General features: G+C 33.0%; 1 protein-coding gene across 11 annotated transcripts; it reads left to right on the forward strand.

The window, feature by feature from the left end:
• The first annotated feature begins 5,675 nt into the window (after window positions 1-5,675).
• Window positions 5,676-19,138, forward strand: LOC114277380 (uncharacterized). Of its 11 annotated transcripts, XM_082872469.1 has the most exons (8): window positions 5,693-5,942; window positions 6,590-6,660; window positions 8,888-8,906; window positions 9,878-9,938; window positions 14,885-15,064; window positions 16,215-16,407; window positions 18,656-18,748; window positions 18,911-19,138. In XM_082872469.1, the coding sequence occupies exons 6-8, from the start codon at window positions 16,216-16,218 to the stop codon at window positions 18,932-18,934; spliced, it is 309 nt and encodes a 102-aa protein (XP_082728595.1). In that variant the 5' UTR covers window positions 5,693-5,942; window positions 6,590-6,660; window positions 8,888-8,906; window positions 9,878-9,938; window positions 14,885-15,064; window position 16,215; the 3' UTR covers window positions 18,935-19,138. The 11 variants fall into 11 exon arrangements, 10 of the variants coding, with proteins under 10 accessions (XP_082728612.1, XP_082728595.1, XP_082728601.1 ...); XM_082872475.1 differs by lacking the exon at window positions 6,590-6,660; XM_082872485.1 differs by having other exon boundaries at window positions 5,700-5,942; window positions 8,888-9,938; window positions 18,656-18,708.
• The last annotated feature ends 248 nt before the right edge of the window (window positions 19,139-19,386 follow it).

Below are 19,386 nucleotides of genomic sequence, written 5' to 3' on the forward strand. Positions count from 1 at the left end.
GATTTCTGTAGTGTTTTGGTCCTACAATTTCAATGCTTTGAAATTCACTTGCTTCATGAATTTTTTCAGAGTAAAATTTTACTTCCAACCAGAGTAAAATTTTACTTGAACTCTAGCTTTTGCTCATTACGCTTTGAATTATGTAGTGTTTTGGTCCTGCAATATCAATGCTTTCAAATTCACTTGCTTCATGAATTTTTCAGAGTAAAATTTTACTTTCAATAAAAGTAACGTTTTATTGCCAAATAGAGTAAAACTTTACTGTCTCATTACAACGCTTGTGCATTTTGTTTAGTGTTTATTTGCTTTGTCACTTTGTTGTTTAAAGTAAAATGTTACACTGTTGATATAGGGAAACTTTTTAGTGTTATAAAATGGTTATTACAAGAAGCAAATGTGGTGATGATGATGATAATGATTTTGAAGTTCCACCAACGGTTATACAAAAGAAGAAAGTCCCTAAAAAAGAGAGCAAAAGTAGTAAAGAAGTTCAATCCAATGTTAATGATGATGAAGGCTGCAAAGAAAGCAATCCAATGCCTTCAACAACAAAACCTTCGAAGTTGAATATTGTACATGGAGTACGGGAGAGGAAAAACTATATGAAACAATATAGGTCAAATATTGTTGCATTCATAAATCTAATGCGAGACACAAGGTTCACTAAAAGACACATTACTGCCCTTGAGGGAACACCTTTTGGGATCACTACAACAAAAAAGGTCTATGGTGACGAAAATGCGTGACGAAAAAATATTTCGTCTCCAAATATGCATGTTTTAGTGATGAAAATAAGATTTCGCCTCCAATTGTATTATTTTTAGAGACGAAAACCAAATTTCGTCACCAAATGCTTAAAATCAAATAAAACAATAGGTGGCAAAAATTTTATTCGTCTCTAAATTTTATTTTTCATCACAAAACAATTTCCCGCCCTTGGAAAATTTGGTGGAAGATTTGGCGCCATTTTGGAGACAAAATTTGTCGTCACCATTGTAAAAAATTTTAGAGAGGAAATAATTTCGTCTCCAAATGTATTATTTTTAGAGAGGAAAACCAAATTTTGTCACCAAATGCTTAAAATCAATAAAAAAATACAAGAAATCTAGGCTATTGTGACAAAATTTTGTGACAAAATTTTTTTTGTCTTAAAATTTAACCGAAAGATGACCAAATATTAATTTTGTCGTTTGTTTTAATTTTTCTCAGAAGTATAGGAGACGAAAACAAAAATTCGTGTGCAAAAATGAGGCGCCAATTTCATTTGCATTGGCGCGAATTATTTTAGCTCATTGGAGACAAACATTTTTGTCACAAAATATATTTTTTTTTTGTGATGAACGTAATTCATCACCAATAAATTCCATACCTATTAAACGATGTCGTTACATATTTCCATTTATTAGGCGACAAATATATTTTTGTCTGGGAATGATAAGTTATGGAAGACGAAAATATTTCGTCACCAATAAACACTCCATCATGCAAATAATGTCATTTCATCTTTCTATTAAATAGGCGACAAATATATTTTTGTTTCAGAAGAATAAGTTGTGGGAGACGAAAATATTTCGTCACTAATAAATTCTAATTGATTGCGTGACGAATATATTTTTCATCTCATAAGGTTAAGTCGTGGAAGACAAAAATATTTCATCACCAATAATAAATTCTTTGTTCTGGTATTGAAGGATACAAAAATAAATTATCACTAATCATTTCTGTTTTTTAAAACGCCGTGAAACTGTGACCCCAAGAGATACACTCTGACGCTTATCACTCATTTTCATGTACACGGACCTTGAAGTCATGACCCAAGAAAACACTTTCTACAAACCCTCATTTCTCCCTCGCACTTGAGTCTACTCCTCTCTCACAAGTATTGAAGTCGTGACTCAAGAAGACACTCTGTAAACCATTTTTTCTATTTCGCGCTAAAGCCCCTCTCTTCTGTCTCACACATAAGCCCTTCGTGCATGCTAGCATTGAACCTATTATCCAAGAAGGTACCCTATGCAAACCCACTATTCTTTCTCACAGTGAAGGCCCTTCTTGCACGCAAGCACTTTTTCTCATTGTCGGAACCAACTCTATCCTTTCCGTCTAGAACACTCATTTCAGAAAAATCGAAGGTCAAAACCTCTCTCCACAAAAAAAGAAAAAGAAAAAGATAATTAATGTAGCTATTTTTTTTTTGTGAGAAAAAATACAGAGAAACAAATAATAAAAAATTTGTAATTTTCAAAATTAATTGAAAACATTACCTTGTTTAGTATGGAGTTTTCAATAATTAATTTTTCAAATTTGGTGATAAAATTTATTTTTGTTTTAAAACATAACCCAAACTTGACCAAATATTACTTTTGTCGTTTCTTTTAATTGTTCTCAAAACTATAGGAGACGAAAAAATAAATTCGTCAAAAAAAAAAAGAGGCGCCAATTTTTTTTCTTGTTGGCGCCAATTATTTTAGCTCATTGGAGACGAACATTTTTGTCACAAAATTTAAAGTATTTTGCGACAAAAGGAATTCGTCACCAATAAATTCCAAACTTATTAGACGATGTCGTTTCATTTTCTTATTTATTTGGTGACAAATATATTTTTTGTCTGGGAAGGATAAGTTATGGGAGACGAAAATATTTTGTCACCAATAAACCCTTCATGCTTGTTTTATCTTTCTGTTAATTAGGCGACAAATATATTTTTGTCTCGGAAGGATATGTTTTGGGAGACGAAAATATTTCGTCACTAATAAATTCTCCATGTGTCGTATTGCATTTTGATTGATTGTGCGACGAATATATTTTCGTCTCATAACGTTAAGTTGAAGGAGACGAAAATATTTCATCACCAATAAATTCTCCATCCCCACACAACGTTGTTTTTGTATTTTTGTTGATTAGGCAATGAACATATGAGTTTGAAACGAAAATATTTTGTCACTAATTATTTCTCTTTATTAAAATGCCGTCAGAAACTAAGAGACACTCTTCCTTAATCACTTACTTTCACACACACACAAATACTAAAGTCGTGACCCGAAAAGACACCCTCTACAAATCCTCATTTCTCTCGCACACTTGAGTCTCCTCTCTTACAAGTATTGAAGCTGTGACTCGAGAAAACAATCTTTATAAACCATCTCTTCTATTTTGCACTGAAGTTCCTCTATTCTCTCTCACATTTAAGCCATTTGTGCATGCAAACATTATTATCCAAGAAGACATTTTGTGCAATGCTACTATTCTTTCTCACAATAAACCCCTCTCCACAAAAAGAAAATAATAATAATAATAATAATAATAATAATAATTAAATAAGGAAGCAAAATACAAGAAATCTAGGCTATTATTGTGACAAAATTTGGTGACGAAATTTTTTTTGTCTTAAAATTTAACCCAAAGATGACAAAATATTGATTTTGTTGTTTGTTTTAATTTTTCTCAAACGTATAGGAGACGAAAAAGAATTTCGTCTGCAAAATTCAGGTGCCAATTTCATTTGCATTGGCTCGAATTATTTTAGCTCATTGGAGATGAACATTTTTGTCACAAAATATATATATTTTTTGCGACGAACGTAATTTGTCACCAATAAATTCCCTACCTATTAAACAATGTCGTTGCATATTTCCATTTATTAGGCGACAAATATATTTTTGTCTGGGAATGATAAGTTAAGGAAGACAAAAATATTTCATCACCAATAAACACTCCATCATGCAAACGATGTCGTTTCATCTTTCTATTAAATGGGCGACAAATATATTTTTATCTTTGAAGAATAAGTTGTGGGAGATGAAAATATTTCGTCACTAATAAATTCTGATTGATTGCGCGATAAATATATTTTTCGTCTCATAAGGTTATGTTGTGGAAGACAAAAATATTTCGTCACCAATAATAAATTCTCTGTTCTTGTATTTAAGGAGACAAAAATATTTTATCACTAATTATTTCTCTTTATTAAAATACTATGGTTTTGTGTTTCGGAGCACTGAAACCGTCACCCCAAGAGACACACTCTGACCCTTATCACTCATTTTCATGTGCACGGACACTCAAGTCATGACCCAAGAAGACACTTCCTACAAACCCTCATTTCTCTCTCGCACTTGAGCCTACTCCTCTCTCACAAGTATTGAAGTCGTGACGCAAGAAGACACTCTGTAAACCATTTCTTTTATTTTCGCACTAAGGCCCCTCTCATATGTCTCACACTTAAGCCCTTCATGCATGTCAGTATTGAAAGCTATTATCCAAGAAGGCACCCTATGCAAAACCGACTATTCTTTCTCATAGTGAAGGTGCCCCTTGCATAAGCACTTTTTCTCATTGTCTACACCAATTCTACCATTTCCATCTAGAACACACATTTTAGAAAAATCGCAGGTCAAAACCCCTTTCCACAAAAAAAAAAAAGAAAAAAAAAGAAGAAGATAATTAATGTAACTTTTTTTTTTTGTGAGAAAAAAAAACAGAGGAAAAATTAATAATAATTTTTTAATTTTCAAAATTAATAAAAAAACATTACCTTGTTTAGTATGCAGTTTTCAATAATTAATTTTTGATTTTTAATCTATATTTTTTTAGTGAACATTTTTTAATATCATAATTTTTTTTTCTTTTTTTTTTTACTTTTTAAATCCCTTTAATTTAGATGAGGGCAAATTGCAGCAGTTGTCCCGATACTTTGGTCCTTGTGTCATATAAACGTTATGTGCCATATTTATATCTATCTATCTATCTATCTATCTATCTATATATTATAGAGAAAAGGTAAGGATCATGAAAAAACTTTCATGAAAATGATCATAAAAGAATTATGACCCTTGGATTACCTTGATTAGTGTGTGATGCTTTATTTTAAGTGTAATCCAAGAGTCATAAATCTTTCATGACCATTTTTATAAAAAAAAATTCATGATACCTAGTATTGCTCATCTATACTATATATTAAGCAAAAGGGGGTTTTTAACCCCAAGCCTTGTGGGAGCTCCAATCTCTTAATCTAAATTTCTTGATTTTTTGATTTAAAAAAATAAAAAAACCTTAGCATTTATTAACTTCTCCCAACCCTCAAGTCTTACCCTCATAATATCACTTTAATGCATTAAAAATAAGCATAAAAAAAATTCTTTGAAATCCAACACATATGAATTCCTTGAAAAGTCCCAACACATATGATTATTGTCCCTCATAATAACACTTTAATGCATTAAGAACAAGCATAAAAAAAATTTCTTGAAAAATCTAAGACATATGATTATTATCAAAATATTAAACTTTAATATAATATAATAAAAAAAAAGACATTTAATTCATTGAAAAGTTTAACACATATGATTATCATCAAAATAATAAACTTTAATATAATATAAAAAATGAAAAACAGAAGACATTTAAAATAAATTAAAAAAGAAGACATTTAAAAATCACAATTCACATATATAGATAATTGTAAATACAATCCGTGCATAGCACGGGTGATATGCTAGTATTTGTAATAGTGATATTGTCATATTATGCTTTCGTTTGTGATGTAGGTTGGCTTTTTAACTTTTTTTAGTTTGGGGTTAAAAAGTCTCGTTTGGAATGAATTTTTTGATTTTTCTAACTTTTGTAAAAGAAAAAATTAAATAGTTATAATTTGAATGTAATATTTTATTTTATTAATTTTTTAACTTATTTTATCTTTTTGTACTTAAAAAAAAACTAAAAATAAAAAATAAAAAAATCCAGGCCAAACCTAGCCTATTTGTGAAAAGTAAAATTAACTCCATGTGAAGGCAGATGAACCAGCATAAACTAATATATAAAGAGAAACCCCTAAATTGTTCTTTCAAAAGGAGTTATTTCTCTCTCTTGAATTCGTTCCTGCGGTGCTTCACGCTTCTTCACCACCCTCTTGTTTGTTTGCTGATTTGAGGCCATTTAATCAGGTACCAACACATTTATCTCACAAACTATGTTCCTTCAAATCAAGGTCTCTATAAAGAGTAGACTTCTAAACCATGTCTTCAATCTCACTCAATGCTTTGTGAACCAACCGAGCACGTTGTTTCTGATCTTTGAAGCTTTCTTTTTTGACCCAAAATTGGTAAAACTCTCGTGATATAAACCCCCATTCTCACTCTCAACCCACCAACTAAGATATGATTGCTTTGTTTTATTTGAAAAATTCGATTTTTGGCATTTTCTGTGACTTGGGTTTTGCTTATGAGCTTCGGTTGGTTTGCTTGATTTATTTGAAAATTCGATTTTTGGGCATTTTCTGTGACTTGGGTTTTGTTAAAAACCCATTTTTGAGTAATGGGTTTTGTTGATTGTTTTTGCAAGATTGTTTTGGAATATTAAAAGAAAGTCATTTATTTGGTGTGTTATTATATGTGTTGTTTGTTAAACTGACGTTTTATGAACTTTAATGAAAGGGGTACTGTTTTTTAAGACTGATTTTATTAAGTTGTTTTTCATTTTTTAATAATGAAAAGGTGTTCAGTTACCGTGGTTGTTACTGATTTTGGCACTTTGCTTAGTTTGGGAGAGTCCATGGGCGTAAATCTCATTTGGGTTTTGGGTATTTATTAAGGTTTTGCTGAGGTGAAGAGATCATATTCATTGTGTGGTGTGCAGTTTTCAAGTGAAAAGATAGGCATTAAGGTAATTATGGTCTAAACTTCAATTTGGAATAGACTCTTATGTGACTTACTTACATGATTTCAGTTTGTTTGATTGTGATTGGTTCTTTTGTTTTAAAAAATGTTGTGCTAAGTTTCTATGAATATGTGAGACTTGCATCTGATAATTTACCTCTGTTGATTGCTTTTTGTGGTTTGTACACCTGAATTAATGTGTGTATAACATTCCAGATTGTAGTAATCTAAGATCTCTAATTCTATTGATCAGTTATCATTTTTCACGTCTTGCACTCCAGGTTTGTTTGGATTTTGGATTTGTATAGAGTTTTGTGGAGGGAAAGGGAAAGGGAAAGGGAAAGGGAAAGGTGACAAAAAAACTGAACAAATTCTACCCAAATCCAAGATCAAATATCCCTTAGTTGCATGCCTGGTTTGCTTTTGGTTTCACAAGGTTTTTGGGAGTTATAAATTAAGCAAATCTTTTATGGAGGAAAAGGAAAACAAAATGTTAGCAAGTTTTCGTAGTTCTTCAAACCTCTTCTTCTTTTATCTGTTCACTGATTATAACAAATTATATGTTCTTTGGATTGTTTTGACCCAAGACCAATGATCAACCAATTATATGTTCTTTGGATTGTTTTGAGCCAATACCAACTTATGACAAATTACAAGTTACAGAGCTTTTTCACCTCTTTGCGTTTGTGTTCATATTCTAATTTGCTTCTGTTTTGTTCTTAAGGAAATATCAGGGAGGCCTTGTTTCACCTTCAGTAACTCGGTTGAATGACACTAGTCATGAGATAGTAATAATGACTATGCCCAAACTTTAAATTAGACAGAAATGGGAATAACCATGGTGCTCCACATGTTTCTGTTGATTTTAGACACCTAAATTACAGAGATTATGGAAAGATATTGTGATAAGACTTGATGTTGCAAACCAATAATTAAAAAAAATATATATATATATATATATATTTCTGTAGCCATTAGATCCAATGTAAATTTTAAATGCAAATCTTCATAACAATTTAACCTAGGTAGTTTTGTTGGATACCTTTCCATGTCTTTGTAAACATCTTCCATCTTTGAAACGTTTAGATTCTTAATTTTAAAATTTTTACTGGCTGACTGTATTTACACATCTATACTATATATTAAGCAAAAGGGGGTTTTTAACCCCAAGCCTTGTGGGAGCTCCAACCTCTTAATCTAAATTTCTTGATTTTTTTTTTAAAAAAATAAAAAAACCTTAGTATTTATTAACTTCTCCCAACCCTCAAGTCTTACCCTCATATTAACTTCGCTCTATTTCTCTCTCTCTGTCTATCTCTCGCTCATATCTTGTTTCTCTCTATTTTTCTATATGTCTCTCTCTCTATCTCTTTCTCTCTCTGTCTCCCTGTCTCTCTCTCTCTCTATATCTCTTTCTCTCTTTGTCTCTCTCTCACTTATCACTCTTCTCTATCTCTTTCTCTCTGTGTCTATCTCTCGCTCTTCTCTCTCTCTCTCTTTCTCTCTATGTGTGTCTGTCTATTTGTCTCTCTCCCACATTGTGTTCACCTTGCTCACTCTCTACCACCACTATTCTATCTCCTCTACCACTACCACAACTTCACCACTTATCTCTTTCACCATCACTTAACAAACAAAAAAAATGGGTCGTAAAAAAATATTTTTCATTGGCCACAAAAAATTAACTTTATTTTAATGGAAAATATTATCCCTACTTCTACCAAATAAAAAATAATAATAATTTTGTATTCATTAAAATAAATATGAAACAAATAAATTTTCAACCTTACTAAATGAAAAAACAAAAACAAAAATTCATTAACTATAAAAAAATTATTTTAATAAAAAATAATTTTTTTATAGCAATGACATTCTCTGTTGCAAAAAAAAAAAAAAAAAAAGAGTCGTTTTATTATTTAAATATTCATTTGTAATGAAAATCAGAAAAAAAAAATCAAAAAAAATTTCATATTTATTAATCTATTGAGTAATCTACTGTTATTTATTGGATATAATTATTATGCAAATTTCTTACGCCTTATTCTCCAAAACTTTCCGCATTCAAAATTCTCACCCCCAATAAACTGGTGATTTTCTTGTGTTGGCTATTTTGACAATGTTGTGATTAAATTTGTCTGGTATTTTGCAACTCACAACACTCCTATCTAGTTTGTCTTCTTTTTTTTTTTTTTTTTTTTTTTTCTGATGAGGAGGAACAATTGATTTTACTGCAGGGAGTAGCTGGGAGAGCTGGTAAATGTTCTTACAGAAGCTGAGTAATTTTTTCCTTCCTACTGCCCTTGTAAACTTTGCTACTCATTTCAAGGGAAAAAAAGAAAAGAAAAAGATAAGTGTGCTTTTCTTTTCTACTTATTTTTTATTTATAGGATTATAGAGGGAGAGAGGTAGCAGGATGGTTCTTTAAGGTGTCTCTGGTGTTTGATGTATAATTTCCCGAAGCTTGATGATACATAATCTTAAATCTGAAGCTGAACACAAGTCGATTATGTTGGGCCACCAGCGAACATGTTTATTGGATGATCGCAAAGTTAAACTTGTCCGGAACTTTTGACTCACACTATTACAAAAATAGATAAAGATCACACTTTGATACGTGAAAATATCTCACTTTAATTAGAAGTGTGATAAAAAAAATTAGATTGATATGTTAATCACACTTGATTTGATTGAGTGTGATAATATTTATTTTTTATCACACTTTTCAATTAAGTGTGATTATAGATATACATTTTTTAATCACACTTTTTAATTAACACGTGATATATTTATTTTTTATATCACTTTTCCATTAAGTGTGATTATATATATATATATATTTTTTATCACACTTTTCAATTAAGTGTGATTATATATATACATTTTTAACCACACTTTTAAATTAACATGTGATATATTTATTTTTTATGTCACTTTTTAATTAAGTGTCATTATATATATATTTTTAATCACACTTTCTAATTAAGTGTGATTATATATAAAAAAAATATATAAATGTGATTATATATATATATATATATATTTTTTAATATATTTTTTTATTCAAAAATATATCCCAAAATTGTTGCCTTTTCCTCTTCCACTACTCCAGCAGACACGCCTTCTTCCAAAAAAGATCTAGAAGTTCCAAACATATACCAGACTCTTCCTTTTCCAATTCTGTTTTGCCTCTGTTCTTGATTCATTTTCCCTAATTCTATTTGCAGCTCCAAAATCCCCATTGTTGCTCACTCAAGTCTTCGTCTCTGTTGAATCTTGAAACTTTTGGTGAGTTCTGTTCTCTTTCTTTTTTTTATGCTCCTTTCGTATGTCATTCATAAGATATATTTGTATATGATTATGATTATGATTATTATTACTGGAATTATATAAATATAGTGTTTCATTTGGAATGAGGGTTTTGGGTGGGAATGTTGATATTGTATTTGGGTTTTGTAAATCAGAGTTGGAATTTTTATTTTTTATTTTTTATACTATATGTTGATTCAGAATTTTGTATGTTGATACTGTATTTGTATCTGTATGTGTGGAAGATGTGGTCTAGGGTTGATGAAATGGTGGGGATTGTAGTGGGTTCATTTGAAGCAGGTTCTTTGTTTTTTGAAGTTGATTCTCTGTTTTTCATCATTTGAAGCTGGTTCATTTGTTTCTGAACAAGCCCATTAGAACCTCTGCTAGTGACAATCATTTCTCAAAGGTTGGAAGTTTTTAAGTCAAACAAAATTTTGCATTTCATTGCAGTTGTGAATTTGTAATCAACATTGCATCTACCTTTTTCTAAGAAAAATTGATTTAAAGTATAGCGAAGTGGCTGGTGGGTTACTATTGTTGATTCTGATTGCAAAACTTGGAGGCTTGATTATTGAATTTAATTTCACAAAGCTACTATATAGGTATTGGGACATGGAAGAGCATCTCACCTTCAATTAATTTTCATTCAACCGGTGCTGCAACTTAAGTAGTCTTCTGGTGCTTTTTTATTTATTTTTTATTTTTTATTTTTTATTTTTTTGTATCTTTTACATCATGTCTATCTTGATAACAACACATTACAATGCTTTCCTTCTCTCTCTCTCTCTCTCTCTCTCTCTCTCTCTCTCTCTCTCTCTCTCTCTCTCTCTCTCTGTGTGTGACACCGATAACTCCAATAAACAAGTTATTGGTGTTAGTTGTAGTTTCCAATTTGTGGGTGGACTTAATCTTCTAACTATGGTGTTTGGATATTGGATTTGAGTAGGGATTTATGGATGGAAAGGAAATGAGAAGGGAAAAGTGATAAATTTAGACGTGATCTTTTGAAATTTAAAAAAGAAAAGGGAGACCAAGAAAGATTACACATTACGTTCACTAATCAAATTAGATTGATGAATTCTTAACGTAGAATTGTGTCAAAGAATGAGAACTGTTGAGGAGCATAATTTATGTGTATTTTTCTCGATAACCATGTAATGGGCTTGTGGTAAATTAAGGAATTCCCATTTCTAGAGTTTCAGTTATTAGTTACCAAGTCTACCACAATGACCCAGCATAAAGACTATATGATATTTCATTTTTGCTCTCAAAATGTCACTTGATTTTGTCACGCTGATTTGATTTTGATTAGACAAATGGGACTGCTTAGCTGATTTATGAGTTGCAACGGGGCTCACTTTAAAAACTATGTAAGATGCAAACTGCAATTATAAAGGCATTGTGGTCATCTCAGTCTTTGTGCTTTTTATTTTTGTCGTATTTTTTTCCACTCTTAATAAAAGTTAGGTTTTTATAAATATAAATATTTTTTTATCATGTTATTGTTTGTTGAAACATATTGATATTCATGCTCAAACTATGGTTTTTGTTAAAATCCACCTACTCTCCACCTACTTCACCCACTTAAACCTACTCCACTAAACCTAACCCACTACACCACTACCACCTCACCTACTCCACTAAACCTAACCCACTACACCACTACCACCTCCACTTCACCTACTCCTTACCTACTACACACTCACCCTCTTTTATATATAGGAATCATGAATCATTGTAATAGATATCAATATATCAATCAATAATACATAAATTCTTACATGCTATCAGAGCAAGGTTAAGAATTTAGTGATTCCGCTTCACCGGCGGGCGGCAGCCTCGCCTTGGCCGTCCGCCGGACAAACCCAAATTTTCTAATTCTCTCTCCTTCCTCAACAAACTGATTCATCACCCAACCCGTGAAGCAACGGTCCAGATTCACCCAAACCATCAAGATTACTCCTACGACTCTTCGCAAGGTTGAACCAAGGGTCCTTGGTTGGTAAACCCGTACTCTTCCTCGGACAGTAAGGGGAGTTCAGCAACCGCATGCACTACAGTGTCTTCAGCCAAAGAAACTGACGAGGATTCCTCTATGGATCTTGACTTGGACTTTTCTCTTCATCTTGGGAATGAGAAGATTTCCATCCCAAAGAAGCATGCAAGCTCTAATCTGAGGGCACCTGATATGCAGCCCGAGGTTGACTTGCACCTGAGTCTCTCCACTGGGCCTACTGAATCTGATATCACTAGTGTCCATTTAAGCTCCACTCCATCTCAAAGTGTGGCAGATATGTCACTGGTCACTGGTGGAGCCTTGCATATGGATGAAGGATTATCTTCGTTACGTTGGAAAACTGGAAATTCTTTCCATCCATTGCCTCTCACTCCATCCACTGGTGTTCTCTCTCCTGGTACTTCAAGCCCAGATACTGGTACCTCAAGAATCACTGCACCTTCAAGAATCTCTGCTGCTAAAGCAATTGCCGCACATGGGCATGTCCCTCCGCCATCTGCTAAAGCACTTGCCCCACATGGGCCTGACCCTCACGCCACCCACTTTCTCTCTCTCTAACCATACTTTTCCATCTCACCCCAACTTTCTTTATTTTATATATATATATATATATATATATCTTTTTATTACTTGATATTACCCAACCACTCCACGTTCACACCACGCCAAACACCACTCTTTCCCACTTTATTTTCTTTTCTCTGTATATACCTTTTTTTTTTTTTTCTTATCATATATTCTATCACTATACCAGCCCACATCTTCCAATCCCCCTCATCATATCTTCATATTTTTTAATCTATCACTACCCCCTTTAGGTATAATGGCTGACACCATCATGTGTTGGTTTGCACAACAACGTGGGTTCCATTACCCCTTTATTTATTTTATTTTCTCTTCATTTTTCCATTCTAAAAAAAAAATTAAAAAAATAAATAAATAAATAAATAAATAAATAAAATTATTCCAGTTGATTTTTCTGCATTACCACACCTACCATTCGAGTTTGCACAACACACTTGCTTTATTCATCTCCGGGGATCAACCCCGATCACAATTTTACACACAAAAAAAAAAAAAAAAAAAAAAACAACAACAACAACACAACAACGGCTTTGTTTTCTTTTCTGCAGCCGGCCACCAACCGACCTCACTTCTTCGCCTATTCCGCCGGTCTTTTCTTCTTGTCTCCGTCCTGAGCGACCCTTGCCGGTGCTGCCTCTGTGCTTCCTAATCCACCAAGCACATTCACTCCTCCCTGCTCCTCCACTGCAGCATATGGCGGACCTCCAAATCGGAACATCACAGTGGCCTTCCGCTTCAGCTCCTTATTTTCCGCCCTTAGCACACTTATCTCTGTTCGCGCATCCTTATACATGCGTTGGAGCAGAGCTAGCTGGGAGTTTAACTGTTGCACCTCATTTGTCCTGCTCTGCAGCCGGTGCGACAAGTTTGTGACCGCCATCATGCTTTCCACACATGACTTCAAAGTATACTGATTGGCCTCAATATCAGTTTGCACCGCCATTTTTTGCTCCACCGACCGCATCGGAAAGTTCAACGGAGCAAACACAGAGGTGTTTGGTTGAGGTTCACTGGCCACCGCACCAGTTATTTCTCTTGTGGACTCATTCAGTTCTGGAAAGAGCGTAAGCAGCCCACGGGAAGAGGAGGCCATGTTTTGGGTAGCTGGACGGGAAGAAGAGGCCATGTTGCTGAGTGTTTCAGAGACAGGTTGGTTACAGCGTATTACAGAGTTTCTCTCTCAGGCAAGGAAGAGTTTTTCAGAAGATTTTAGCAGGTTTTCTGCCTCAGCCTCCACATTGATTTATATAGAACATGACGAAGCGGCAGACACGCGCATCATGCGCCGCTCGACGCTCGCCGACAATATGGGCGCGCCTTTTGATGGCACATCTTTTGATGGCACGTCTTTTGATGGCACGCCTTTTTATGGATTGGGCACGCCTTTTGATGGCACGCCTTTTGAAAGATTGGGCACACCTTTTGAGGGTGCGACTTTTTAGGGGTCCGACAAGACTCTGTAAACTGTCCCGACATTGATTCCGGTTAGCTCCTTTATGGGTCCGACAAGACTCTGTAAACTGTCCCGACATTGATTCCGGTTAGCTCCTTTATGGGTCCGACAAGACTCTGTAAACTGTCCTGACATTGATTCCGGTTAGTTTCTACAAGGGTCCAGCAAGACTCCGTAAACTGTCACAACAACTGTCACAACAGTGTCTGTTACAACGGTCCGACATGACCCCGTAAACTGTCTTCTACATCGGTCCGACATGACCCCATAAACTGTCTTCTACATCGGTCTGACACGACCACACAGTGTCTGCTACAACGGTCTGACATGACCCCATAAACTGTCTTCTACATCGGTCTGACACTGCCATCCAGTGTCCTCTACACCGTTATGACACCACCATACAGTGTCCTCTACATGGTTATGACACCCCCATACAGTGTCCTCTACAACGTTATGACACCACCATCTAGTGTCTTCACCAATGGTCTGACACGACCATACAGTGTCTCTTATCCTCTTTTATTTTTATGTATTTTCTTGTTTTGTTACTCTCTCCAAACTCAAGTTGGTTAGTTCCTATCCCCCTTGAGTTTGCGGGGGGCTGTTAAAATCCACCTACTCTCCACCTACTTCACCCACTTAAACCTACTCCACTAAACCTAACCCACTACACCACTACCACCTCACCTACTCCACTAAACCTAACCCACTACACCACTACCACCTCCACTTCACCTACTCCTTACCTACTACACACTCACCCTCTTCTATATATAGGAATCATGAATCATTGTAATAGATATCAATATATCAATCAATAATACATAAATTCTTACAGTTTTTATGTGTTTTCTTGTTCTCCAGGCTGAGGATGCTACCAAAGCTCTTGGAGCAACAAACGGGGCAACTCTAGAAAAGAACAGACAGATTCTGCGAGTACCATATGCAAAAAGTATTCTTGGACCGGGATTAGGGCCATCAGGATCTTCTCAGTCAAGCAGTCTTGCGGCTGCCGCAATTGAGGCAGCAGCATTTGCTCAACAGGTAGGCATGTATTGTTTCATTTTTATTATAAATGTATAATGGTCTATTCTATACTAAATATGTTAGTGTGGCAATTTTGGATGTTCACTTCTTCGTTATATGTATATACACTGCCATCATGTTGCAACCTGCTCTTTTCTGCTCTCTAGTGCTAGTTAACTTGATCTTATGATGTGTAGCACCAAGGGCGGAGGGAGGGAGGGGGGTTTGTGGCCCCTTCAAGGTTCTGAAAATTTTCATTTGTACATATGTATGCTATTTCTAATTTTTATTTTATTTTTCATATTACATGATAGCCCACCAAATTCAATGTAGCACTCCCAAAAAATTTGTGAAGTCTACATTGTATTAGAGTTGGCTTTCAAAATTTAGTAACTCATATAGTGGTCTCAAACATTTACAATAATATTATGATAGGCATATTTTCTTACAATGTTTTGTTTACCATCTTATGTATCAATTCTACGTTAGTATTAAGCATGAATGGCTAAGGTGATAAACAAATTGTGGTAAAAAAAAAATATGATCATCCTAACATTAAGATCCCCTCAACTATTAGCAAATATCACCTTACCGCTTATCTATAAATTCATACATTTTGATCCCTTCAACTATAAAAACTATACAAATAATGTTTAATTGAGATTAATCTCTTATAATTTTATTGGTTCAATTGGCCTCTATTAAGTAATATTCAATAATGATTTAATCAAATAAAATTCATGCCGATCCATTAACAGCTCGGCGAGATCTGCCGTATGACTTCCTATGGAGAAATCCTGGCTCTGCCCCTACGTAGCATCATATACGTTGCAGGATACACTTTGTGCTTGTTCTTGGATTTTTCATAGTTTATTCATCCCATTCTTTATCCCTGCTATCTAGAAAACCACTGTGGTCCTTTTGCTGACCTGAAGCTGTTTTTAGTGTTATGTAATTTAAGGAGAGGATTCATTGCAATGGTAACTCAGGAAGCAAACACTTTGAATGCTCATGATTGCTTCCAAAGACACTCACACGTGTATGCACACATGCACACATTCTACCTGGCTGATCTCTTCTTATTTTCTTGTATTGGTTAGATGCAATTAGTCTATATTGTTAACGAACCTGATTGAATAAATACATTCCCTCCTTTCAATCCTTGTAGTATGATGTTGTTGGATGGGCACCAAAGGAGTATAATCCAGACAATAAGCAGCCCTCTGGTGGGCAGGAGCCAAGTGGTGGAGAGGTTGCAGGTCCAAAGGATGCTTATTCATTACAATCTGGCTTTGTTTGGGATGAAGCATCTGGCTATTATTATGATGCTTCTTCTGGATTCTATTATGATGGAAATACAGGTATTTATTTATTTGGAAGCTACATTTTAGTTGTTGTTTTCCTCATTGTTACTATAAAAGCTGTCTTGATTTTATGTTTATGCATAATATCGACAAATGTTGCAAGTGTTGTATCATGTGAGCCATAGCCCCCGTGATATCAATGTTGTGTTCTATAAGTGAAATCCAATGTAAGTATGATATAACTTCCGTTATTTAAATTGCTAATCAACAATTTCTTTAGTTGGTAAGGAATATATAATCACTTCAAGATTTCATTTTAAATTTGTTGATTCTATGTATATTTGGTTTTATGACTTTAAAATATCTGCTCATACATTGAAGATTTTCATTTTGGATTTATTGATTCTATGTATATGTCATATTTATATATGGTAATCCAAACATTTTATACTAATATTAATCAAAGTTGTTATTCATTTTCTATTGATGCAGTAGATGACGAGTCAGTGTGATGAGAAAATGTTCGATTTTGTCTTTTGTAAGACAAGAACAATCTCTACAAAAAATATTAAGTTTATTCATATGCTTCTAGTGGTTTCTGAATTAATTTGTGTTTTTTATTTTTCAAGTCAGAAATTTCTTGGAGAAATGCAAAATATGGTCAAAGAATTCAACAGTTTCATTTTTTCAAGTTTTTTTATTTTTTAATATATGTAAGCACAGTTAAAAACTTTTTATTAATTCCTTTGTATATACTTTTAAACATTTAACTTTCATTTATGAAATATATGACGTTATTCCATTCAATATATGGTTGTGATTCAAAATATAGTATATAGTGCGCATTACATTCTTCAAATACATATAATGTGTGATCTTATCTGATTATTAATCACATATTTTATTAGATATTAATCACTTAAAATCTGTAAAAGATGTGATCTAAATATTTTTAATCACACTTAAAATGTGTGATCTAAATGTTATTAATCTCACTTAAAATGTGTGATCTAAATATTATTAATCACACTTAAAAGATGCGATCTAAATATTTTTAATCACACTTAAAAGGTGTGATCTAAATGTTATTAATCACACTTAAAATGTGTAATCTAAATATTTTTAATCACACTTAAAAGCTATGATCTAAATATTTGTAATCACACTTAAAATATGTGATCTAAATATTTTTAATCATACTTAAAAGGTGTGATCTAAATGTTATTAATCACACTTAAAATATGTGATTAAAAATGACCCCTTTTAATCACACTCCCAAAGATCACACTTTAACAAAACTAAAAGGTGTGATTAAATAACATACATCACACAAAAAAAGTGTGATTTTTATATGTTTTTGTAGTAGTGTCATTTTACTTTTGTGTATATTTTGTGATGAGGCCTCTCAGAAAGCATTGAGGTAGAAGATCAACAGAGAGCTATTAATTTGGATGAATTGTAGCAACTTCATATTCTTTTGCTTGTAACTTAGATAAAATTTGATTAGAATAGGGAGAGATTTCAAAAAAACTAGAAAGAACACAATCAATTTGCTGTGAAATTCCATGTGTTCTTTTTTCCTTATCCTCTAAGCATGTAAGTGAAACATAATAAAAACCAAATAAGTGGCAAAATGAGAAAGGGAAACTATTAAACATGGATTGGAAGGCTCACATAATAGGAGATTAATTTATGATTCCTTAAAATGCATCTTTCACATCATAGAATAAAGAACTAAGATTTCAGTTTCTATGATTGTATTTTCTGTTTGTTCTTGAGTTTGGTCTGAAGTTTCATGATAATGGTAAGCAACTAGCTGAGTAACTAATACAGGGTATTAAGACAGAACTTTAGATTTGATATAGTTGTGGAAGAAAGAAAGGGATATAAGTTTGGTATCAGTAATTGTTCCATATCTTGTGAAATGTAAATGGATTTTTTCACAATCTATCTTGCCCACGCTTATATGCCCCCTAATTGTGTACGGTGTAAATTACTCGTTTTTCTTTTTTCACCCAGAAAAATCATCTTATAATGAAATCTCAACAAGTCTTCTAATCTATATTTCAAAGAATTGAATGAAACTAGTGAATAATTTGAAACATCTTTTAAGTTGAAATGATATATAGGAAAAGGATAGATATGAACAATGCAATTCTTTATTATCAAGCATTAAATTTGTTTTACTAGTGATACATTTCATTGTTATATTGGTTCATTCTTCCTTACAGGAACAATCAAAAGCTAACATATTTGTCTTACTAATGATACATTTCATTATTATATTGGTCATTCTTTCTTATAGGAGCAATCAAAGGGTAACATCGCGAACAGAGAAAGGATGTATACAAAACACAGGTGTGGTTCTAGGTCAATCCCTGTTAGAGTAGAAAAACTGGTACGTATCCTTGCACTTTAAGAATTAAATGGACCAATATAAGCTATATGAACTTACGGCACATTAATGGGATGCACCATTTGTGAATTGATGAGTTACTAATGTTTTTAATCTTTTGTATAATTAATTAATTACTAAAGTTTTTAATTAATTTTTTTGCAGATTGGATTGGGGTGGCATTTTTGACGTGCAACAATGATCTAATTTGCTTGAATGTTCATTTTTGTTTGATAAGGATACACATACTTTGTGGAGTTGTACAAGTTATTGTTGGATTTTTGGTAAAATTGAACAAGTTATAACTTTTGGATATTTTGTGGATATTTCACTATTTTATTGTATTAGGATGAAATTATTTGTGATGATGAATGGATATTTTCATTTTGTTAATTCGTAAATGTGTTGATAACAGGTTAGGTTAAGTTGTGATGGAATTGTTATATTCAACAGGTTTCAACATGAACAGGGTTATATTTGTTGAACTAAAATTTAGATTTTGATAAAATAGGTATATAATATGGAAAAAAATATTATGAAATTATTGACAAAATTTTCCATCCCTAAAGAAGGTTCTTTTGTCTCTTATTTCGCTTAGGTGGATGATTAATTTTGTCATGAATTTTTTATTTCGTCACTAA

The sequence above is a fragment of the Camellia sinensis genome, chromosome 1 (genome assembly GCF_055761805.1).
Source record: "Camellia sinensis isolate YWXY chromosome 1, ASM5576180v1, whole genome shotgun sequence".
In the NCBI taxonomy this organism is placed as follows: Eukaryota; Viridiplantae; Streptophyta; class Magnoliopsida; order Ericales; family Theaceae; genus Camellia; species Camellia sinensis.